Genomic DNA, 25,267 nt, shown 5'->3' with positions numbered 1-25,267 from the left:
ACCACTTAACATGTTACTTAGATCTCAGAGCCAACTACACTAACAGGAAGTCTAGACAGCTATGATGTCAATATTTCCATTCGGCTGGCTGTTCAATGTTCTGAACTGTGGCTTTAGCTTAAGTGAATATGTCTACATGACATTAATAATACTTGTAATTATCAGTTGATACAAACAAGGGTGAGTTGGTCCCTCTTTACAGTTTAATCTAAGACAGCTGGTAGAGTAGGTTCACAGTCAAACAGTTGATTCAAAACTGGGGTGTGTTTGTGAGAGAGAGCAAAGAGGGGAGTAAGAAGAAAGAGAAAGATAACAAACTATTTGCATTATGATTTCTCGTAACGAGACAACCTCATTGATGTGAAACAGGTATAGAGAGGCTGACAGTTAAATCAGTGGTGGTTCTCATTACGTTTTCTCAATAAGCCAGATCACTGTGGGGAGGACATGTCAAACAGCAACATTACAACGCAAACAAACACAGTATTTCCAATTCAGCATTCAATTTGAACCAGCTGTGTCCTTTTGAATTTGTCCTCGACCTCCTTGGGTTCTGCAGAGCTTTTGTTTGGCAGCTGACATAGGCGAGAGATACTGTACCAAGGCGCGGCTTTCCAATCTCCGGTATGTTCTATTGTTTTGATTGAGGAGCTTTATAATCCCTAACACCACAAGGTTTTACAGCAGTATCCTGTCTGCAGGAAATCATCATGCAAAGAATGGCCCTTCGGAGATCAAGTTGGATGTGGATTGTGTTTGCCTGGAGTTTGGTTGTTTTAGCGTAGTGTGAATGATGTCCCTTTGTCTATCCTCTCGTCTGCCTCTTTCATTCTCATTCTTCCATTTCATTCTCTCTCATATCTCTATTTCCCTCTCCCATCTCTCTCTATCTCTCTCTCTCTTTTTCTTCCCCCTCTCTGTAAGGAGCATGTCTCAGTCAGCCCACTTTTTTGGGAGGAACGGTGGAGCTCCACCCACCTGTACATATAAACTACGTCCATGCTGTCTGCTGCTGCTCAGAAGTCTGTACCACACTTCTCCTACTCCTGTGATACTTCCTCCTCGCAGAAACACTCTGAGCAAGGTAAGAACAGCCCGGAGGTGTTACATGTTCTGTGATATCGCTGTCTTCAGGATCGCTGACGTACATGCTTGCAAGTGTCACCGTGGAGGGCTTCATTGACATGAGTGTTTATTTTTATCCTCTTAAAATGGGTTGTAATAGCACCTCACTGTTGTGCTTTAAATGTCTGCATTCTTTCCTCTTCCGTTGACTGTGTTTTGGAACAAAGTGTCACGCACACTGAGGGAGATTCTCTGCAAGTGTCTTGGCTGTTGAGGTCCTAAGTGTATGAAAGAGCATCTGGACAAGAAGATCCACATAATATGCGGCCCACATAAAATTTGACATGTTTGGAATCGGCAACATATAAGAGCAGTAGCCTCAGCTGTCCAGTTTCTTCAGACAGCATATATTTATATTCATAATAATAATAATTTACGTAAGCACTGTGCTATTACTGCAGTGTCTGATGGCAACACAAATATTTGTAACATTGCCTTTTAGAAGAGTTACAGGGGGTTGCAACTACTGGGGACATCCACACTATAGTCAGGATCGGATCATGTGCAGCTGTGCCACTGATGTCATTGCCAGTGCCTGATGTAGCAGCTACCGAGTAGCTCTGTTGCCCTGTGTTTCCAGATAGCACCATGGCTTCTGGCTCATTCATGTCCAAACCTCCCCGATTTTCCTCAGCTCCTCTGGCAGAGTTCTCTGACCTTCCTCCCTGAGGCCGTCTGAATCCTCCTGTCCCCAATCAGAGCATTCCAAAGCTTTCCCACAGAGCACATAAAAGGGCTGCTAGGTAACAGGTCGGCATTTCTGTTCAATCTAAATGATGGCTGAATTTAAACCAACAATCTGACAGTTACACCGGAGGGGTTTAAAGATGAATAAATCTGGTATTGTTTTCTTTCTGTCTTTCTCTCTCTCTCTCTCTCTCTCTCTCTCTCTCTCTCTCTCTCTCTCTCTCTCTCTCTCTCTCTCTCTGTCTCTCTCTCTCTGTCTCTCTTTCTCTTTCTCTTTCTCTGTTTCACTTGTTGAAAATAATGTATTTGGCTCAAAGGACTGGGCTCTAGGGTGCCAATGATAAAAGCTTGCCTGGCTGCCAGCCTAAACCATACTACCTAACAGCAGCGTTTCAATTTGTCTACCAATCAGCAGGTGTCTTGTGTTTCCATAGCACGTGAGATGTGGCACATATCTTTAAATTCACTTGGAAGAGGAAGAGAGCCTAACTGAATCCGCTGAACTGAATGATCCAAGTTCTGCAATGAATCTAATGAGAGATGTTAGATGGCATGTGTGGTGTACATCACATACATGATCAGTCAGGCCACCTGACATTTGATAGCATGACATTCAGACAACACATCTATTTTTGTGTCGCTGTTCTTCCACAATGAATGCTGTAGAGATACTGCAGAAATTGACTAATTCAGACAGTCTGTTGTGCGGAACTTACATATGAGTTTAGGGATAGAGTTTGTTGATCCATGGAGCTTTTCATTCGGAATTGTGCCCCCAAGCGAAATCATTACCTGGGCCCAAATCCCACTCTGAACACTGTTCACAGTGCCTAACCACACCGCTTGGACCACACCTCAGTGCTACTTACAGTTACTTCATTTTTTCAGGATAATTTGTCCAATTATATTCACACAAAGAAATACTCTTGTACACATGTGACTGGGAATTTCCTTACACTATCATTGTCCAAATCTTGGACCATAGTGTTTTCATAAGCTTCTTGGACACAGGATGATCAGTGTTGACACAGCCAAAGAAAATGGAGATATGATTCTGCATATAGTTGTTGTCTTAATTTTTGTCAACCACCCAGTTCCTAGTGAGCCTGAACTTCCTCTCCTTCTCCCTCTGTTCCTCTCCATCTCAAAATAACTCACCTCTCCCCCCTCAATCTCCCTTCTTCTCTCTCTTTCCCTCCCACTCTGGTAGCCCTCTGGCATAGGCAGGCTGGTTAACCTTGTTGACTCAGTTAAAGTTTGGGCATCTGTCAATGCGGCCTTTTCAGTCTAACAGAAAGCTGTTGACCTGCTTATGTAATTCTCATTCCACCCAGGGCTGACCCCTGGCTCCTGTTCTGTTCGGCAAAGAAAGTGTCTATGTGTGAAGGAATGCTGAAAGCAGGAGGCACACAAATGATTAGAATCAGGCAGCAGACTGGACTATCGTAACAAGGGAAGGGTTGGTAGAGGCACTGACCTCTGTGGACAGGTATTTAGGTGCAGTGGAAGGACTGTTTGCAGGGGGATAAAGCGATAAATCATCCTGACATGGCCGTGTGGATGTCAATATAGCCGCTAGCACCATAGAGCAGCTTGATGAATTCCAAACACACCCAGTGAGTTGGGAAATCTTAGCGGAGCTGCCAAAGTGGTATGGCAAGGAGGATGGCTGAACCGATATGAGGATATAAGAGGACAGTGGGTTGAATCGTTAGGCCCTGGTTTAGAGGGAGGAGAAAACAGGCAGGCTGGGTGGAGCAATAGAAAGAACGAAAGGAAGAAAGACAACAATCTCAGCATCAGGTGACCATCAGCTCTAATTGCCTCTTACTGACAACTGTTTAGAGAGAGGACATTGGACCACAACAATTCTCCCCATCCCTGCTACTTTTGCGATCAGGGAGGTAAAGAAGAAGGTGTTAGGTATTGTAGAAGTAGAATTTGGGATGCAGATGGGAATGGAGGTGATAAATGGGGGTTAAAAGGGCCAACGTGTTTTACAGTCCCCAGATGTGTGCTTGGCTCCTGTTCCAGGTGATCCTGTCAGTCATGTGTGGGTCTGTGTGGATCTGTGTGTATGTGTGTGTGTGTATGTGTGTGTGTGTGTGTGTGTGTGTGTGTATGCTTGTGTGTGTGAGACCATCATGATCTGTAGGTCTTATAAAGGGTTAGGGTTAGGTCAGATTATTAGTGGTTCTTTTGTTGTGTGTTTTGCATCGTCTTTCTAAAGCATGTTGTTCTTCACTTGGTGATGAACAACATGGTGTCTGGATTCATTGGTGGTGCTGGGCCATTTGATATAGATTCATGTAATTTGCTTGCCTCCCTCACTGTACTTCCCCGATGAAGAGAGACATAAACCAAACCAATCTGGTTGAAATACAGAGACTAGGTCCAACCGCAGGTAATTAAGGAGGCAGATATCCATAAGCAATGACATGGCCGGTATTCTTGCATGCTTTCCTTCACGATTTGTTTATCAAGCATTAGAGTTCCCATCTGGAAGCAGTCAGCAGAATACAGAGGAGAAATGGAAATTTGATTATTTTCAAAGCAGAGGAGGGGCAATAAAAGACTTGTGGCTCATCACCAAGCAGACCACGCTGCGGTTGTAAGTATTGGCAAAATGTGAAGAAGAATGTTGACATCCTGTAGGTTACGTGAACTGCTTTTGTTGTGTCATTACTGTATGCAGCTGTGGTGGTTTGGTGACAAATAATCCTGCTTGAAATGGTAGTGAGGGTGTTTTTAGACCTAATACCAATGACAAGGCTTTAGCTCAGTGGGCTAATACGGTTGCTTGTTCATTTTCACAAGTTGGCCAAACCTCCTGATGTTCTGCTTTTTCATCTTCACACGATTGAAACAATACAACAGATGTTACAGAGAGTGTTGATATACCTGCTCTTGAGAACTAGGTGAGAATTATCTTGATGTCAACATCCGCTTCCATATCTCTTTTTACAAGTCACCTAATTGGTGAGTGTCTGGATGTAGGAAGCATCCAGAACGGTCTGTATACAGTATAAAAAGACGAGCCATGTCTGTCTTTCACATGGATCCTATTGTCACCCGGAATCCAGTCTCCATGACGGCCAACAGCGAGTTTCCCGGTCCCATCCAACGTCTATAAAGCCGAACAATGGATTTTGGTGTTTCAAAACCCATTGACACTGTATGACTATGTTTAGCTTGTGTTCTGCTCCTCTCTCTTACCAACCGTCTCTGGAGGAGGGGATCCCTCTCTGAATTGCTCCTCCCAAGGTTTCTTCCATTTTTTCTCCCGGTGGGAGTTTTTCTGGGAGTTTTTCCTTGTCTTCCTTGAGGGTTTAGGTTGGTTGAGGGGCAGTTCTATGGGCGCATGTGAAGCCCTCTGTGACATGCTTGCGTGTAAAAAGGGCTATACAAATACATTTGATTTGATTTGATTTGATTGTACACACTGGAAACCAGGCACTTCTTTGTTAAATGACCTTCAGTATACGTATAAACTGTGAGAAGATATAATGTGTAATTGAACATATGTATTTTTGTGTGGTTCTTCTCAGCAGGCTGTTGAGATATCCTTGTGGGTTTGGTTAAATCATGTGTCTTTTTTGTTCTCATGGCTTGAGAGTGGCACCTTTTACCGGTAGTGGCACCTTTTACATAAAAACATTTAAACTAAGACAGGTACTAAGCCAGGTAATTGAGGTTATCTGGTGATTGCACAATGTTGACACTTGGTCCAAAGGCTTGTCTCTTAAGTCTGACTGATCAGTACTGTCCAAATCAGGACTGGCTGAAGCACTGCCAGTATTATTTTCAAGAATCAAAGTGCATGGAAAGCTTTCTCTTCTATATTTAGTCAGTCTGAGAATTGGTTATTTTATTATTATTGACTATTAAATGGTAGGTACAAATGTATGTACAGGAAGGTACAGATTAGTATATGGACACACACTCTGGTGAGAACAACATGATATGCTATGTGCAGACGCCCCCTGACCCTCCGAACTCAAAGACAACTGTCTGGGCTGTCCGTCTCACAGATATTTTAGGGTTTGTTTAAGTGAATGGATGACTGTAGAGCAATCAAACTGGCATGATGAAATGTACCTGAATGATCGGCGGATACGTGTACCTTAAGATGGGTGTGCAAAGTCACAGTTTGACGAAAACAGGCATGAGGAACACCATCTTCCCGAACCCTAGAACGGTCTCCTACAGAGGACACCCTGCACACCCTTCATCAATATATCCTCTACTGTATATACAGTGGAACACCAACAAGCAGAGGATGATTTGTGATCAAATCTTACTTCCCAGGATGGATAAATCTGAATTTCTTGCATTATTGAAATTTCCCTTACTGAGGAGGAGTGCCTGTCTGTCCTATACCAAGGCCAAGTTCCTTTAGGTGGTGGAGATGGCAGCTCAGTGTTAAAACACCAGCCGCCTGAGAAAAGTCATGGTGCATCAGCCTCTGCCATTCATCATCGTTTTCACAGGGCCTTCGACTCCAACAGTCAGCCAGCCAGCCAGCCAGCCAGTCAGCCTGCCGGCCAGCCAGCCAGCCAGCCTGCCAGCCGGCCAGCCAGCCAGCCAGCCAGCCAGCCAGCCAAACGGACCTGTGGCTAGAGTCCTGCACATGCCTTGGGCAAGCCCCGACGCAACCCAACACGAGGGGAAGCAGACTAACCCAGCCGGAGCTGGGCCAAGCCAAGTCAGACAAACAGCCAAGCCAGACAAACAGCCAAGCCAGACAGACAGCCAAGTAGACAGAAAGGGGACCTACCAACTTCATCCTGAGGCCTTTGCTTTGAGGAGAGGAGACTGAAGGGTAAGCGATCATTAATGCATTATTGATATGTTTTGCTAGGCATGTGCCACAGCTGATCAGAATATGATGTCACAGACCAGGCAAGTGTCCCATGATCGAAGCTAGTGTGTGTGAAAGTGAGAGACAGAAAGGAAAATATTTAGCATGTTTTGTGATCGTTTTTTGGTGTGATAACATCTTTCACTATGCAACATCTTTTGGGGAGATGTGACCAGTTAGTGTCACCAACCACTTGATGTTCGTTAGCTAAAGTGGTTAGGTTAAGATAATATCTCACTCTTATAGTGCAATATAGTATAGTACAGTACATCTCCCCATAATACCCACCTTTAATTACGGGGAGGAAACATAAACTTTAAAAACTCCTTGTTTGTTTCTACACTGACCAATCGGCCCCATGTTGCTGGTCCCCATACAGGGTGGACATGTTTTAAGGATTAACACACCCAATGTGAGTGCTCTGCGGTATAACAGTGGGCCCACAAGGCACCTCAATTATCCCCCATTTAGCAACACATCCTCCGTGTACACACACTCCAATGGAAAACGTGACTCTTCTGGGCTCAGTAATGATGAACAGAGTGGATATAATTGAGGGCAGAGGAGAAGAGGAATGCACACGTCTAGGAGGTAGAGGGATTTGGCTTATCAAAAGTGTGTATGTGGCTTGGCTGGTTGACCGCAGGAATATCTCTTGTTCCTGTAGTGTTGGTACTTAAGGCATGAACAAATGTCAACAGAAAGGTTGGTATGCTGGAAGAGACAGGGGTGTAATTGTTAGGTGTGGAGGATGTGCCCTGATCTTTGACCTCTTGGGTTGTTCTAGTAACATCAGTTCTAATCCAAGCAGAACATGAGAAGGGGCATTGTACTACAACATTTACATAATGGTGTTGATTTATATATTTTTCTGAAACCAATATATTATGATAAGATAATGTCAATCTGTCATATTCTGCACTTCATAACCTAATTGTTACATCTGACCAATGTCTCATACATGTGTACTGGTGGTGAGAAAAGGCTCAGTCCTTTGAACAGCATACTGTAAAATAGGTCCTCTGACTCCCTAAATAGCGCCCTCCAGTGGTAATACAAATTATTATCCTAAACATGCGCACACACACACACACACACACCTGCATATATTTGTTTGGTCAACACAATTTGGCAAATCTTGAAGGTCAGTTTTTGTCTTTTAAAGAAAGTGTTCCACACAAGAATATGCCAAAATGGCAGGAGAGGTGACTGTGAGGACGGTGTTTAGGGACCACACATTCCAAGTGACTTTTAGAATTGCTTTGAAGCTTTACAACAACATGTAACTTGTATTTATTGCCACCCTGCTTGTTAATACTTCTGTATGCATCAAAATATACACAATAATACCATATTAATGCATTTTGTCATCCCATTTATGGATTTATTTAATAATCCTCTGATTGTAACAATTCATGCTGGTTTAATCTACTAATGTTGCAGTAAGAATAAACATGCATAAACTTTTGCAATATAAGACTAACACATACACAGCTGTTCATTCTCATTCCCTTACTTTGATCCAGACGGGGCTAAAATAGCAATAATATGAACCTGATCTGCCTGATTTTCATATGTAACTAATCAGTGTAATGAGTGTTATCCTTGGAAAGTAAAAGCTAACCTTACTAAAAAAATACTTCCACTCTTTAACAAATGCTCCTTAACACCATAACTAAAATGAGTGTTTAAAGGATGGTCATCAGTTAACATCTAATCCAAGACAAGGACATGCTTTGAGTAGTGTTTCTCAGACTTTACATTTATTATATGAATCTGTGTCCAAATTGGTCAAGTCACAGATATTTTTCATTTACACAAGGAATTAGCTGTACTCGTCAGACCCATAAACAACCTTTCAATGCCATCTGGTCATAGACATGGAAATTTTAGCACCAGCAGTGGTAATGATCTCTGTTGGCTCCACAAACATTTTTCTTCTCGATTCTGTGAAGAAATTGTGTTTTGTATGTATTTGTCATGTCATGGTTTAAGAGATTCCTGGAAGCTTTTTGCATGGCATGTGCTTAGAAACTGGTTTGAGTATATGTGCTTTTTATAGTATGCTAACTGGGTCTATGACTATGAGGTGCAGTAGCTTCCATAATAAGCTAGTGTTTGTTTCAGTTGCTGTGAATAAGAATGGCTGTGAATGTTGTTCTTGGCTGGAGTCTACTCTCAAAGCTAGTTAAAAGACAAGGACAAGCAATTAAGTGCTCTTTGGAAAGTGTGTTTGGTGTCATAAGAAACCATCAATCTTGTCCATGAGTTCTCTGGCCTCAGACATAAAGCTATGCTGGGTGGTTTCTGTATCCATCTGGTTCCAGGCTGTTTGTGGTGTGAAACACTATGCACCTTCGCATATGTATGAAAGCATGGGTAGTTAGTTCCCAAAAGCTTGTTTTATCCAATGGTAGTGGCATTTAACATGAGCTACCAGGGTAGATTAATTATGCATAAAAAGATCAACACTGAAAGACAAGCTATTTAATCCAAACCCCAAATGAGTTGATTCTAATCAAATTCCTGTTTATAAAAAGACCCTCTATAATTTAGTGTAAATTCGGAAGAGTTTGTCCTTGAAGAGTGGTGCTTCTGTGGTACACAGATATTTATGTATTGGGGACATACATCAATTTAATGTAGTTTGAAATGAAATACTTGTCATACTTTATCAATACAGTTGTAGGGCTGCTATTTATTTGAGGTGTGTGAAGAGGGAATATATACGCTTAAAGGTACCACTGACCAATATCCTGTGCGATACTGTACGATTCTTTCCTTCATCTGTTAGTGAATCAATGAAGCATTGAATGCCATACATGCTACCCTCTCTCCTCCACAGGAGAAGGCCATGCCCCACCTGTCTGCTCACCTCCTGGTGGTTGCACTTCAGCTGTGTGTTCTAATCCGTGTCCATGGGGGGGCATACTATGGGCACAAACAGCATCCTCAACAACACCAACCCTTGCCACAGTTACCTCATCTGCCCCTTGGTAACGATGGCCAGCCACAACAACCATATTTGGGAAAGGAGATGCCACATGCACCATATGGAAAAGAGATGCCAATAATGCCCCAGTATAGGAAGGAGCTTCCCCAACTGCCATACATGGGCAAAGAAAGGCCGCCAACTGAGGGCAAAGGTGAGACTTGTGTTCTTTCAATAGTAGTAAAGAAATAGCCCATTTGAAAATTGTACTATTACTCTAACATTTTGGGTCATCATTTTGAAGGAACCTTTAACACATTTTAAATATACTTGTTGACCAACAATGGTGCACCCCATTTTAGTGCCATAAAAAAACTATGATAGCTATGTTTTCTTTTAAACCTGACTATGTTTTTATGTTGTAATCCATAGGTGAGACGTATCCCAGAGGTAATAAGGGTCCTCCTCCAAGAGAAGGTCCTCCACCTGAGGGACCCCCAGGAGTTCAGGGTCCTCCCGGACCTCAGGGCCCACCTGGGTTGCCTGGCCACGGAATGCCTGGACCTCATGGAAAGCCAGGTCCTCCTGGTCCTCAAGGCTATCCTGGTATAGGAAAACCTGGATTTCCTGGGATACCTGGCAAACCTGGAGGACCGGGTTTACCGGGCCCAAAGGGTGAGCTGGGACCTGGCGGGGGTGATGGACAAATTGGGTTGCCTGGTCCATCTGGTCTCCCTGGGCCCCCAGGCCTTCCAGGTATTGCGAAGCCAGGGGGCCAGGGACTTCCAGGGCAACCTGGGCCCCGAGGGGAACCTGGACATAAAGGTCTTCCTGGAATCCCCGGCCTGCCTGGGCCAAAAGGAGACAAAGGGATTGGTTTACCTGGATTGCCAGGCTTGAAAGGGCCTGGTGGACCACCAGGACCTTCAGGTCAAGGTGGTCTTCCAGGGATTGGAAAACCAGGTTTGAATGGACTACCAGGAGCACCAGGTGGACCAGGTAAACCTGGCCCTCCAGGAGAACCAGGATTGGCAGGGCCACCAGGTGAAGGAGGAGAAACAGGACCATCTGGTCTTCCAGGTGTTGGCAAGCCTGGACAAGATGGTCTACCTGGTCAACAAGGATTTCCAGGAGGAAAGGGGGAGAAAGGCCCACCAGGTTTTCCAGGGGGGCCAGGCTTACCTGGTTATGGAAAACCAGGATATTCCGGGCCAAAAGGTGAGAAAGGACACGGTGGTTTTCCTGGTCTTTCGGGTCCAAAAGGTGACAAAGGTCATGTAGGTCTTCCAGGAATTATTGGTCCTCCAGGGCCCAACGGGCCCCCAGGCTTACCAGGTCCTATAGGACCACCTGGGGGACTTGGTTTTCCCGGGCCTAAAGGAGGAGGTGGAGCTGGAGGGCCAAAAGGGCCACCAGGTTCTATTGGTGAGTCAGGGCCTCCAGGACTTCCAGGACAACCAGGTTTACCAGGGGAAGGTGGGCAACCTGGACCAAGAGGGCTTCCAGGTCCACTTGGCCCAAAAGGGGATAATGGACACAAAGGTTTGCCAGGTCTGCCAGGTGCTCCAGGGTTACCTGGACTGAGAGGTGAAGGTGGACAACCTGGCGAAAAAGGTTACCAGGGACCCAAGGGAATTCCAGGAATCACAGGTCCAGGTGGACCAATTGGTCCTCCTGGTCTTCCTGGGCCAAAAGGTGAACTTGGTCCACCAGGCAAACCAGGCTACCCAGGTGAGGGGAAACCTGGAGTTCCAGGCCCTTTAGGTCCTCCAGGTAAACCTGGCATTAGTGGTCCTTCTGGCCAGCCTGGACAACCAGGAAAACCAGGTCCCCCAGGCCCTCCTGGCCCCCCTGCTCATCCACCTAGTCTTGGACAAATTCTCCCTGAAGTGGGTCCAGGTCTAAATGGTCAGAAACCAGGTGGTTATAAGAAACCAAAGCCTGAGTTTGGTGGAAGAAATGGCCTGGAGATGCCTGCCTTTACGGCTAAGCTCATGAACCCATTCCCTCCTGTTGGTTCACCTGTTGTCTTTGATCAGCTTCTCTACAATGGGAACCAGAACTACAACCCCCAGAATGGGGTCTTCACCTGTAGCGTACCAGGAATCTACTACTTTGCTTACCATGTGCACTGCAAAGGAGCCAATATCTGGGTAGCTCTGATGAGGAACAATGAGCCAGTGATGTACACATATGATGAGTACAAAAAGGGCTTCCTCGATCAGGCATCTGGGAGTGCTGTACTCCCCTTACAGCAAGGAGACACTGTGCATGTACAGCTTCCTTCTGACCAGGCCGCAGGACTTTATGCCGGTCAATATGTCCACTCATCTTTCTCTGGATATTTATTATACCCAATGTAAACCTCACAACAGACATTTAAAAAAAACACCCTCTAGCTTACTTTTGACCAATTTCAAACTGTTGACCCAAAGAGGTAAAACTACTAACTGCTAGGCCTGGATGAGTTAAATAATTGAATGGAACAGTTCAGTATACTTATGTTTATATAACTGTATAGGGAAGAATGCATGTGGGGGAAGATCGTTCTGCTGCTCTCACTAAACTCAAAAGAAGTTGGTTCAGTCAGTGCCCGTAGAGAAGATGCACTTTTGGGACATTGTGAATAAATACATTATATAATAATAAACATTTTGGTTGGTTTTAGTCTAAAGTAAACCATTACATATTCTCTGTCCATCAGCAGCTCTGTGCATATCAGCAGCATACATGTTATTTCAATTCAAACCATTAACTTAATACAGGAACATGTCTCTCTGTTTAACCACGTGCTATGCTTTTTTTCTTCAACACTTAACTAAAAAAGCATACCTCTGTGCCATAATCCAGTGTGCATTTACTCTTAGTGCATTTAATGCTACACATCATAAAAATACTTGTTTTGTTTCTTTTTTTGGACGGGAAGGTTAGGACAAAGTAACATCCACCTTTTTCACTTGTTCTCGATTATATTGGGTTTTCTATTATTGTTATTTATTTCAAGTATATTTGAGCTTCTAACTGTACAACGTTATAAACCACAAACTAGATATTGAGACATTTTAACATAAGGTTGAATTTGGTCTACAAGCCAGTACAAGGCCCATTTCAGATATGTTAATCATCACCGATTTGCAAGTAACTCCAACAATACAGTAATTGAAAATGAAACTATTATTTAGTGTCAAGATTTGACATACTCTTTGTTAACTTGTTAATCTGTCCACAATTATGTATGTAATATAATTAAGTATGAAACATATATTGCCTCCTTTTCAAGCCATCATAATGTACATCCAGTAAAATAATGCATATTTAAGTCCATATATGCAGTAACATATCACACTTAATGAAGGTATATATCAGTATCTTTTTCCTGTAAATTATTTGTTTGACTACTGATTGTCTGTAATTGTGTGTAAATGAGTCTGCCTTAAAGAAATAATAAAAAATAGTTGGAAGATTTTCTGAACCTGGCAAGGGTGCCACAATGTATATGCAAATGGTAAACATAGTTTAACATTTTTATATTTCTGTTCTTGTTTTTTTTAATAAAGATGAAGTGATTCAAAAGTGACTTTTATCTCCTTTGACTGTAATTTTGACAAATTTACAAATGAAAATTATAAACTTGTGTCTGAAGTATGTGTGTGTACATATAAATTGGAATTATGGATTAGCACTGATTTGTACTCTTCACTTCTCAATAAAAGTGTGTTAAAAATAATATGCTAGTGTTCTTGATAAGTGTTAATACTAAAGGTGATTGTTATAAAAAGACTGCCCTCTAATCTTTGATGCCAGCTACAGTATTTGTATGTCATGATATAACGTTGTAGACACCCCAAATAGGCAAATATAACTAAGGGAATATAGTAATATTTAAACTGGCTGAAGGCTGAAAGCCTCAAGCCTTTTTTTTTTTTCATTTTTACAATGACCAAATAAATTCGTTTGACAAAAGCAAAAATTACACAGAAAAATACAACCATCTCTTTCAGTGGGGAACATCGTTAATTTAGCGTTAATTATCTTAAATCATACACGAAAATTTTAGCAGATGTGTAACTATTGACTTCCGTTGTCTGCCCAATCCCAGGCTGCACCGTCATAACTTCCGGATTTAACACTTCGGCTTGCAAGTTGCAAAGCAGCTGCAGTTACATAGAATGTGATCAAAAAACTTCTGCACGCCTCTTTCTTTTTAATTTCTTTGATTTACTAAATGAGTTTGAGAACAACGATATATAATAAGACCGTTTTGGGGACTGTACTGAACTAAAAGTAAGTAGACTACCACACTGGTTTTATGCAGTGAGCATATTGATAGATTATCGTACGTCGACTCTTAGGTACGGTAACGCTAATAGTGAGACTGAATTTAACGGGTATGCAAGGCTGTACTCTTTCATCGACAGACTGTCAATTGTAACTACACTATCTAGGATAATACTTAACATGTACAGCTGATACTGTAGCATTAGCCAGCTAGGTAGCAGATAGTCAAGTGCAAGCCCTAACGCTCCACATCAAGTGAAGCTTGGAAACTGAGCTAGCAATCTAGCCCTTTTCAGCATTAGATTCAGAAGGTAGCAGAAGTTGACTAAACACTTAAGTTTGGTGGAGTTCCCGCTGCTACGATTGTTAGAATGTGCCCAATGTCAGTCAAATCAAAGCATGTTTAAATATTGACGCTAACTATTTCGTTTTATGTTACTTTAGCCTAGCAAGCTAGCTTGTCGTCCCGTCCCTACTCACCAGGTTGCTAAAAGCAAGACCACTCGTAAGGTTCCCATTTAATGCTGCAATTGCTGCCAAGAAAGACAGTAGGAGCTAAATCTTTTTTTGCGTTTTGGAGTAGGAGCTAAATCTTTTTTTGCGTTTTGGACGTCCATATGGACGTCCATAGACTGACGGCGATGGCTGCTGATCTTTGTATGGATGGACGGACGGCGATGCTGTTCAGAGTGCCGTCCATAGAGGGAGCAGATATTTTGGACGGCGATGGATTAGCAGGGACGTCCCTCGTGCCGTCCATAGAGGGAGCAGATATTTTGGACGGCGATGGATTAGCAGGGACGTCCCTCGTGCCGTCCATAGAGGGAGCAGATATTTTGGACGGCGATGGATTAGCAGGGACGTCCCTCGTGCCGTCCATAGAGGGAGCAGATATTTTGGACGGCATCATAGCCGTCCATATGGACGGCGATGCTGTTCAGAGTGCCGTCCATAGAGGGAGCATATATTTTGGACGGCGATGGATTGAATGTTTAGCAGGCTGTTGAGCTAACAGAACTGCCGAAGGCTACCATAGCATGTAGCTAGCTACATTAACTTTGGATGACTCAATCTTTTGTCAAGTTAATTTGTATGAATTGCATGTTAGTGCAATATTTACGCCTTTATTCTGTTTTTTTTACATAATCAGCAGTATGATCTCATGACAATATAGACTTGAAAAACAATATGTTATGGTTTGGGTTTGCCTATAGGCTACATTTATTTTAATTATTTCGAGAATTGTTAATAAAGACTCATTTAAAAGGTTAACATTGTGTTATGACCCTATGAAATACATTGCCATTTAGGTCTTTTAAACCGTCAGTTTAAAGTGTTTTATGGGTGGATTTGAAGCCACCAGTCAGTAGCTCCAATCTTGCGCACGAACTTTGCGCACGGAGACAAACGCAAAACAACAAACACTCGCTTGGAGCGGAGACCAATGCAAAACACAATACGATGTGTTGAGCCAAACCAAAGCCGTCAAAGGCTACCATGAATGTAGCTACAGCAACCGTGGATGACTCAATAAGTTTTGTCACGTTATTTTGTATTAATTGCATTTAAGTGAAGGCTATATATTTACGCCTTTATTTTATTTTTAACATACAAAAGTAGGCCAATCAACAATATAATCTCATGACAATACAGACTTGAAAAACAATATGTTATGGTTAGGGTTTGCCTAGATATAGGCTACATATATTTTAATTATTTCGAGAATTGTTAATAAAGACTCAATTAAGATTTTAACATTGTGTTATGACCCTATGAAATACATTGCCCTTTAGGTCTTTTAAGCCGTCAGTTTAAAGTGTTTTATGGGTGGATTTGGAGCCACCAGTCAGTAGCTCCAATGTTGCGCACGAACCACTTTGAGCGGAGACAAATGCAAAACGTAATAGCCTATGGGCCTAACACTCCAAATGTTAACCTTTTAAATGAGTCTTTATTAACAATTCTCGAAATAATTAAAATAAATGTAGCCTATAGGCAAACCCAAACCATAACATATTGTTTTTCAAGTCTATATTGTCATGAGATCATACTGCTGATTATGTAAAAAAAACAGAATAAAGGCGTAAATATTGCACTAACATGCAATTCATACAAATTAACTTGACAAAAGATTGAGTCATCCAAAGTTAATGTAGCTAGCTACATGCTATGGTAGCCTTCGGCAGTTCTGTTAGCTCAACAGCCTGCTAAACATTCAATCCATCGCCGTCCAAAATATCTGCTCCCTCTATGGACGGCACTCTGAACAGCATCGCCGTCCATATGGACGGCTATGACGCCGTCCAAAATATCTGCTCCCTCTATGGACCGCACTCTGAACAGCATCGCCGTCCGTCCATCCATGCAAAGATCAGCAGCCATCGCCGTCAGTCTATGGACGTCCATATGGACGTCCAAAACGCAAAAAAAGATTTAGCTGCCTCTCAAGAAAGAGTTAGCAAAATCCTCATGATCTCATCTGTCTAGATTAGGAAGGGATTCATATATTTAACTACAGAGCTAACAACGTCAATCACATTGTGGATGGTAGGGACATTTCATAAACGACACAGTCACTTGTGTTGGCTGCTTTAGTCTTCGATCACAGCAAATTAGTCTACGAGGGTTGGTGTAGTTAGGATATGTAGTAGAAGAACATACTTTTTCACAAATTGAGCATGAAGACGGGAAGGACGTTTAGAACCCAATTTGACCCTTAGCGTGTCTGTTCTTTTCTTTATAAAGGTATCTCTCATGGCCTCAAGAGCTGGCCCTCGGGCAGAGGGCACTGACGGGAGTGACTTCCAGCACAGAGAGAGGGTGGCCTCACACTACCAGATGAGGTTGGCATGCTTTATTTTTCAATCAAGCTGTACAAAGCAGCAATGACGTATGTTATTCTTAGTGTATCTAGTTTGGATGATAATTTGTAGTCCACAATCAGTTAGTTATCTCACTTTAAAGCGTTGTTTTTACCAACTTGTGCTCCTGTCTTTCCCTTAAGTGTGGCTCTCAAATCTGAAATCCGCAAACTCAACATCGTCCATCTGCTGATCTGGGTACTGCTTGCTGCCCAGGTGACAGTGAGCCATCTGAACCTGGTGTCCCACAGTGTGGTGGCTGCACCCTATCACTGGGAGTACCCCTACCTCCTCAGCATCCTGCCCTCCATCTTCAGCTTCATGGCCCTGCCACGCAACAACATCAGCTACCTGGTCATCTCCATGGTGAGCGCCGGGCTGTTCTGCGTGGCTCCGCTCATCTACGGCGGTATGGAGATGTTTCCTGTGGCACAGCAGCTCCTCAGGCATGGCAAAGCCTACAGGTTCATCTTCGGCTTCTCAGCTGTGTCAGTTATGTACCTGGTGATGGTCATTGCCGTCCAAGTGCACGGCTGGCAGATCTATTACAGCAAGAAGCTGCTGGACGCTTGGTTCACCACTACGCAAGATAGGAAGAAGAAGTGATGTGTTAATCGAATTGAACAATGACATTTTACTAACACTGCTTGTGCCACAGTCTTACCCTGCCTCTGCTCTATCTAGCCAATCTATATTTGAATTCTAGCCCCCTTTACTGGCTAATCTGATGAAACCTTGATGGCTTCAGTGAAGGTTGTCAGGTCGTTACCTCCTGGTAAAGCTCTCTATCCCCCTCTTCCGATACCTCGGCTCTGGACAGATTAAGATTTGAGTTGCTCATCTCAGACGAAAGGGGGGAATTAACCCTTGCGGCTTAACAATGACCCCAGACATTAGAACCTCTTGCTCTTGAGTCCTGATCTTTAGATCTGCCATAAAAGGTAGTCAGTTTCCTGTCACCCTTAGGCGACTAGCAGAGCCTATTGGTGCTCTGGTACAATTTCTTGATGTTGAATGTTATCAGCGGTTCACACTTTCAAAAAAGATATTGAATAATATAAAAAACTAATGTAACTCGACTAACTAATAAAAGTCCTGAAGTCAGTTTGGTTCTGTTGTCTGTTTCAAGGATTACTAACTTGAGAAAGTACTCTCACCCAATGTGTGTTTTGGCATTATGTAAAGAATGTGTACCACACAGAACTGCATACAATACAGTACTGTTCCATCGACAGGCTTTGAATGCCTATCCACAAGCCCCTACTGTTGGTGAAATCATTATGTACTTCTATAGTAGGGAAAGTAAGAGGAAGATACTCAACACTGTTTAGTAGCAGTGTGGTTGTCTGGTGTTCTTGACTAGTAGTCTAGTTCAGTGTTCTAGACAGTGGTTGATTTAAAGACCAAAATGCCTTGCCAAGTTCTCGATAACCTTTGTCAAGGAGTGACTTGCAAATGTTTGTGTATAACTAGCTCTAGAGCTGACTTGGGGTTTTCATTTGTAACCACCATTGTGTACCATATCAAATTTTCCTACTATAGAAAACGTCAGTTAACTATTTGTCAATGAGAAAACCACACCACATTGTGAGGAAAAAAGTTTTCCTTTGATACATAACGTCATATTGTGTAGCAGACAAATGTTAAAGTGTTTATCAAGTCCAATATATTTTTTATTCCTCCAGATGAGCTATATTATTTTCTCCTTAGATGTCAGCTATGACAAATAAGTCAAATAGGGCACCCCTGGATGATGTCATCAGCATTTGCCAGTTAGACAGGTGCATGCCTGGCATGCTCACCTGTCTGACACGGAGTTGAGTTCAAACAGTTTTTCAACAAACTTTGCTTTATATTTTAACGGTTTCATTTATATGGACATGGAGTAAAAGTTTGTGTTTACAATAGCTTTCTTTTTTTAATATCAGCAATAGCTTACCATTTTCACAGCTAGTCTACAAGCATACGGTCACTCATTCATCCTCAATCATGAAGCAGTCAACTACCGTGAGTACCAAATACAAAGTCAAACTAACTAGGGCCTACGTGGAGATCGTATTCAAGGAAGCTTAGTTTGGTTTCCAGCAAAGCTCCATGCCTCCATCACTGCTTAATATTTATTCCGAAAATATTTGGGCCGATTTAAGGAGACGTGTATGCGTGTGTCTTGTGTGTGTAGTATGGAAGGCCTAGAGCAGGGGTGTCAAACATACGGCCCGCGGGCCGGAACCGGCCCCCAAGGAGGTTCGATCAGGCCCGCAGGATAATTTGAAAGTGGAAAAAATGCATAAAAGACATGGAATTAATATTTTTAATTCGCTGCAATTCATGGATTATCCGCTAAGGGGCGCACTCTTTCCATCAGAGTAGAAGACAAGCCGCATCACTGAGACAGACTGAAAACAGCAGACGGTATCAATTAATACCTTGGTCTCTACTAGGGATGGGCGAACGATGCCTTGTGAAGCTTTGATGGTTTCTTCCGGATTGTGCCGGCCCAAAGAGCCGAACTATCGGCGCTTTGAAAATGAACAGCGTCATCTAGCAGCCGTTTAAACTGGCTGAATGAGGCGTAGTGGTTGTCTCCGACGGTAGACTACCCTACGTTATTCAATATTTAATTAAGGCTACATGTGTTCATTTTGATCTGATATTAGTGCTCACACATTAAAATGTTGTGATACATCCGTAGGCCTTTAGAATTATGTCATTTTCTCACAGTAGAAGTTAAAGAATATCGTACGAGATTCACTGGACTGGGGCGCGAACTTGGGATCCCAGATTCGCATTAACAATATGTAATCGTACATCGCTTTAACCAACTACACCACCTAAGAGATCATTACTTGTTAATGCGGTTGGACGGACTTTATACGATATGGTCTTTATATCAATTAAACTAGATAACACAGAAGAAAGACATGATATTTTGGTTATTTATAGCAGAGTATGGTATAATTTTAATGGTCCGGCCCACTTGACATCTCCCTAGGCCGTATGTGGCCCACGATGCGAAATGAGTTTGACACCCCTGGCCTAGAGCCATAAATAATAATCCTCCCAATGGCTCTGGGAAGGCCCAGTAGCAATGTGTTTGTGTTGCATCTTGTGTCCGTGAGTCGTGTCTCTGGGGAGGTAGATTGCTAATTAGCAACAAGCGGGAGTTAACAGCTAGAAACCAAGGAGAGTGTAGGCGACTTGATTCTTAAAAGTCTTTTAAACTTTTTTCGAGAAACCTTCCTCAGAATGGAACAACGCGTCACCTGGAACTAAGCAACCGTATGTTATTTAAATTAAGCAATTTTTTAAACATACCCTGTTATCTGAGCGTCCATTAGCTCATTTGTCAGCATATTGACTTCATGCCGTATCTCTCTCGACTATTGCTGCAACAGAGGCTCCAGGAAAAATGGAGGGACTCGGAGCGCGTTTCCTATGCCCTGGCCCTGAGACACCCCGTTCCAAAAGCGCTTAACTGCCTACCCGGTCTGCAGCTTCTCCCTATTTCCATGCTTATACTGATATCAGTGTTGCATTGGTATGGAAAAAGGGTGAGAGGTCTAAATTTAAGAACTTGATCATCTACGATATATTCATTTGATAACCAAATAATCATATAGCTTGATAGCATTCATTGTAAACATGTCTAAAGTTTTTGTACTTAACTTTGTCCTGCTGCAGATGGCTCTAGTCCGTCACCCAACACCACCACCAGGGGGCAGCTCTGTCGATGACTTGACCCCCTCTGCCACTTCCAGACCGCGACGTAGCAGAGCCAGCCTGGGTTACCCCCCTGGCAACACGCCTATCGGTAGGGACAGTGTTATTTTGCATATTTCCCAATACAAACTGCAGTACGACTGTTTCATGCAGTCCTTCCTCTCTCCTCCAGGTATCCATCACACCTTCAGATCTATCTCCACCTGCCACAACTCGGGGCCCATCATCACCATCTGTAGGTCGTCCATCACCAACACCACGCAGACTGGGTCTCGAGCTGCAGCTGGACCTGGGTCGAGGACTGAGTCTGGGAATGGTTCCCGGTTCAGGTCTGGAACTGGGGATAGAGTAAGTGCTGGCATAGGGGTTGACCCAGGGTCCTTATCCCAGTCTCAATCTCCCTAGTCTGGGTAATGGACCCTGACACACACACTATCTGACCTGGGCTACGGACCTCCACTCTGAACCTCCCATTACAGGCACAACATACTTCATCCCAATTAAAAATACAACATTTTACGAGAACGTTGTAGAGGTAAGATCATTATTGTTTGTATTTTAATCGTTTTTATTATTGTGCATGTTGGTGGGCAGATGTGTCACTTCCGTGTTGGAGTAAGCTTGACCGCCTCTGTAACAAAAACAAATGTCTGCCATGGTCAGTCTGTGACCCTGGACAAATTGGAACACTGTCCAGACAAAGCAAATGACATTAGATTAGTGAGTATTGGAGTAGACAGACTGGTGTGGTAGATATGCCTCTTACTGGTCTACTTAAGCATTGTGTCATTGTGAAATAATTAGAAGAATATTCTTGAGGATTAATGAACTAAAATGTGTGAAATACACACATATACATTTTTCAAACTACAAACATGAAAGTGAAGAGGTAAAGAAAGTGCATAATTATTAATGCAAATGACTATTGGCCTATACTGGCTCTTGCTAGAGAGTGTGAATTATACAATGATAATGGGGGGGGGGGGGGGGGGGGGGGGCGGTCAACTTCTCCAGGGCATAAAGTAATATTTACGATTAGCCTACAGCTAAGAATGATATAAACAACTTGTATCGTGGATTGTGCATTCGTGGAATGAGCAACACAGCTAACCGTGTGGGTAGCGGCCCAAAATGTGCAATATGTCCCCTGCAATATTCTTCTGTTAGTATTCACTCTCGTTTTGAGTTGCTTGGTGGATTGGATGATTGCACTCTCCCACAGTAATAAGGAAAAAATAACACATTGGCAATTTTTACACTTTATTCGTTTTACACTGTCAGGGACCTCAGTAGCGCGTGGAAGATCATATGCAGCCACAACAGCTTGGCACCTCCTCCTAGTGCTGCTGCTTATTACAATATAATGTGAGACTTCTGTCTCCCCTCCGTCTGGTTGCAATATCAAGACGACATCCTTCACTTTTTGATTCTGAGTGGTACACGCGTGCTCCCGCGTAGGGGTGCCTTTCCAGAGAGCCGTGCATCAGATGGCACAACAACGGCTCAGCTGTAAAGTGCTCCGGTGGTCGGTTGGAATCTGGCTGGGGGACTCGGTTATCCCTTCTTCCAGTGTCATGCTTCCCTTCTCTCACTATCCAATAAAAAGGCAAATATTCTGAAAACACATTTTAAGTGTGCGAGACCATATGAGCCAAATGTTTGAAGCAAACATAGACAAACATTAAAAAAAACTGACTAGAGAAAGGACAACTGCTCATTTTTAAAATTGTTTATTTAAACTTTAAAGTTACATTGTGGTAATATGAAATGTGGGACTTCACCTTCACATTGTTTCATATATATCGTCTCCGTCTTCTCCGCCAAACGCTTGTTAATATCAGGAAGATTCTCTATAGTTTAGTTTGGTTCTAGCATATAATAATTTAGATATTTGTATATTTTTAAGTGCTCATAAAACAAGTTAAACATATCATCCCATGAACAAACTCCAAGCTATTCAAATATAAAGTTGAGTTTTTCTAATATGATGAGTTAAAACGTGTGGAGTAATAGTTTAGATATATTCATTGTCCATTGTACACCCGCATTTTTCCACTATCATGTTGGGAAATTCGGCCACCTCAATCTCGGTGTAATCTCCCTTTTTCACCAGGTACATGATGGGTAATGGCGCACTCTCCGTCACCGTGCACCTCCTCTCCCCGTAGCCATAGTAACGCTTGGGTTGCTTGCATCCTCCCGCACAACGGAAGCCTTGGTATCCCGCTGGTTCGATAACCCAGAATTGAGTCCAAGTGAGTTCACGGAAGTTCACGAAATGTTCTTCCCTGCAGCACATTCCGTTGTTTTTGGGTGAAGCGCAATCTCCGCGAGGCCTGGGTGGAGGAAAAAGGTAGATGATTAGCCAGATTTTTTGCAGGTCGATCTGGTCGATTCAAAAAGCCAAAAACACGCAAACTGATTAGACCTCGTACCCGTATTCTTCCAGGTTGAGAGTAAAAAGATGTAGCACCGGGTTTCCCTTTTTGCTGTCCAAGCCCCCATGCGTGGTGAAGCGCACACTCCTGGCCATCTCCGCGGCGTAACTGCCCGGTCTCTCGCCCTCAATCCACAGCTCCAGGTGCAACGGGGTGTCTCGCGAGCCTTTTGACCAGTATTGCACCGCCTGTGTGACGTCAAAACTCTGCCACCCAGCCTTGTGAATCGGAACTAGCCTGTAAGACAAAATTGGTTTTATTTTAAATAAGAAAGTGCATGTATATATCTATTGTTGTTAAGTGTCATTTACGTTACAGTCTGAAATCTAATGATGGGCTTCACAGTACGATTCTCACCTTGAATCTACCAGCGATGTTCGGTTGGATCCGTCTGCCTGAACCTCGACCCAATGCACGCTGACCCGTGCGTTATTGACAGACCGACTCTTTCTCTCGGCCACAGACAGTTTGCGAAGGGCGGTCTTGAAGAGTTTGAGTTCGGCCATGGTCAACTCGCTGTTAGCAGGGATCCTAGCGGTCATGTCGAAGACGAGGCGCTCCCTGGTCGCGTCTGAATAGACGATTTCCCCAGAGATATCTACGAAAAGAATTGGGAGGACCCGTTAGTCTCTAAATTGGCATGGAGCATTTTGGATGCTGAGGATGACAGGCCTACACAAAAGTTACGCATATAGGTCTAAGGCTATCACTTAAATATAGGCGAAACTTTTATCTACAGTTTTTCAATTTTGTCGTTGTTCACCTGAGTTCCCCGGGATGCCTTTGAGTATTCCGGCTAGGCTTGGCAGGGACCTGCGCCTCCGATTGTGATGCATCTTCAGCATGGATAAGTACTTGTTTTGGAGATGTGTTGGAACCACTAATTTCTCCAGGTCCCTCTTGTGGATCTTCGGTAATTCCTTCAGGCCCAGTTTCTCCAGCATGACCTCTTGTAGGTATCCCTGGCTGAAGCCCTGAGTCAGAGTAATCATAGCACAGGCGATCAGCAGATGAATCATAATACAATCCATTATTTTAAAGGAGAATACCGAGTCAACAAAATCCAGCGACGGTGAAAAGTGAAGTGCTGAGGGTTCTTAGAAATTAAGTACCGGCACAACGACACAATACAGGAGCCTGGTATAAGTTAACTCAGATCAGAGTCCTTTTATACATGACGGACAGTCCATATACCGCGGTAGGGCGGGGGCAGACATCAGAGAGGACGCAAAGGTGGCACTTCAAACACTGCGCGCCATTTATGGGCTGATGCAAGTATAGGTCTTTACTCATGGACATCAAAACCAACCCTTCCCAACCGCTTTAAATGCAGATCCCAGAAAGTACCAGTGAGACGTGTTGTTAAAAGGTAAACTTTTATTGTTCTCACCTGAGAACGCCGATGGATTAGACACATCGGTTTGTAAAGGTGATTAATGAAAACGATTAATTACGCGCTAATCCCCTCTGTTCTCATATCAGAGGTATCAATGTTTTGTCGGGACCTTGTACGCTACTGCCTAATTGCGCCTTTCATTTTAGGCTATAGCCTACTAGGTTAGGGGAAGACTCCATGGCAATTAAGTTAGCCTACTGGTCAGTTTTTTTTTCCAGTTTGCTAATCTAATATTAGTCTAATTGGATAAAAGTGCTTGATGCAATGAGGCATTACTGTGTGAGGAAGACAGACTGCAAATAGGTGTGTGCATGCATAGAATAGTCTATTGTGAACTTCTTTTATATATTTTTTTTACTGAAGTAATTGGTAAAGTACAGGCAAAATGTATATAATGAGAGAGAGACTTAATTCATGAGCAGGTGAATAATTATTTAGTTAGTGTCTGGAAGTCCTGTCTGTATTGCGGTACAGTGTTGACATCTGCTGTCTAAACGGGCCTTTCTCAGCCCACGGTGGTGCTGGTCAAACAGACGCATGTGTATTGAGACCTGGGCTCTTCTCTCTGGTCCCTAGGGGGAGATTAGTCAGCTGACAGTGGCATCTCTCACTGCGTGTGTGTGCTGAAGGATGCGGATTGGAGGGTTCTTCATGCAGGCCTGATAGTGTTTCTATTGCAGGAACACGCAGGAGCAGTTTTTAGTACAAACACCCACAGCTGCATCCTCCAGTTGGAGAGTCGAGTGTGTATTGCAAGCTGCAGAACACACACATTTACATTTTAAATGTGTGCATAAGCACACAGAGTTAACATGCAGGAAAGGGCGGTTGACAAAACGATGGTAGGCATACCACCAAACCCTGTAATCATGTCATTAACAGTGTGTGTGTTGTACTGGGTACAGATTTCACATCAGGAGGTGGCCCACCCACAAACTCACACCTAGAATGTCAAATTAAAGGTAATTT

The 25,267-nt window shown here is 43.2% G+C and overlaps 3 protein-coding genes across 4 annotated transcripts; 2 read left to right on the top strand and 1 right to left on the bottom strand.

The window, feature by feature from the left end:
• The first annotated feature begins 1,020 nt into the window (after window positions 1–1,020).
• On the top strand, window positions 1,021–13,182 carry col8a1b (collagen, type VIII, alpha 1b). 2 transcript variants are annotated; one of them, XM_047031239.1, is made up of 3 exons: window positions 1,021–1,084; window positions 9,519–9,819; window positions 10,038–13,182. In XM_047031239.1, the coding sequence occupies exons 2-3, from the start codon at window positions 9,528–9,530 to the stop codon at window positions 11,966–11,968; spliced, it is 2,223 nt and encodes a 740-aa protein (XP_046887195.1). In that variant the 5' UTR covers window positions 1,021–1,084; window positions 9,519–9,527; the 3' UTR covers window positions 11,969–13,182. The 2 variants fall into 2 exon arrangements, with proteins under 2 accessions (XP_046887195.1, XP_046887194.1); XM_047031238.1 differs by lacking the exon at window positions 1,021–1,084 and adding an exon at window positions 6,154–6,634.
• A 527-nt stretch (window positions 13,183–13,709) lies between these two features.
• On the top strand, window positions 13,710–17,849 carry LOC124475058 (protein jagunal homolog 1-B). Its single transcript, XM_047031575.1, has 3 exons — window positions 13,710–13,889; window positions 16,629–16,726; window positions 16,888–17,849. The coding sequence occupies exons 2-3, from the start codon at window positions 16,638–16,640 to the stop codon at window positions 17,348–17,350; spliced, it is 552 nt and encodes a 183-aa protein (XP_046887531.1). The 5' UTR covers window positions 13,710–13,889; window positions 16,629–16,637; the 3' UTR covers window positions 17,351–17,849.
• A 4,401-nt stretch (window positions 17,850–22,250) lies between these two features.
• LOC124474830 (left-right determination factor 2-like) lies at window positions 22,251–24,056 on the bottom strand. The gene is made up of 4 exons (XM_047031279.1): window positions 23,666–24,056; window positions 23,260–23,500; window positions 22,900–23,139; window positions 22,251–22,800 (listed from the first exon to the last, which is right to left on the bottom strand). Exons 1-4 carry the CDS (start codon window positions 23,931–23,933, stop codon window positions 22,479–22,481), a joined length of 1,071 nt encoding a protein of 356 aa, XP_046887235.1. The 5' UTR covers window positions 23,934–24,056; the 3' UTR covers window positions 22,251–22,478.
• Between the last annotated feature and the right edge of the window lie 1,211 nt (window positions 24,057–25,267).

This window comes from Hypomesus transpacificus, chromosome 12, assembly GCF_021917145.1.
Source record: "Hypomesus transpacificus isolate Combined female chromosome 12, fHypTra1, whole genome shotgun sequence".
NCBI classification, from domain to species: Eukaryota; Metazoa; Chordata; class Actinopteri; order Osmeriformes; family Osmeridae; genus Hypomesus; species Hypomesus transpacificus.
This window is presented reverse-complemented; position numbering and strand designations above follow the sequence as displayed.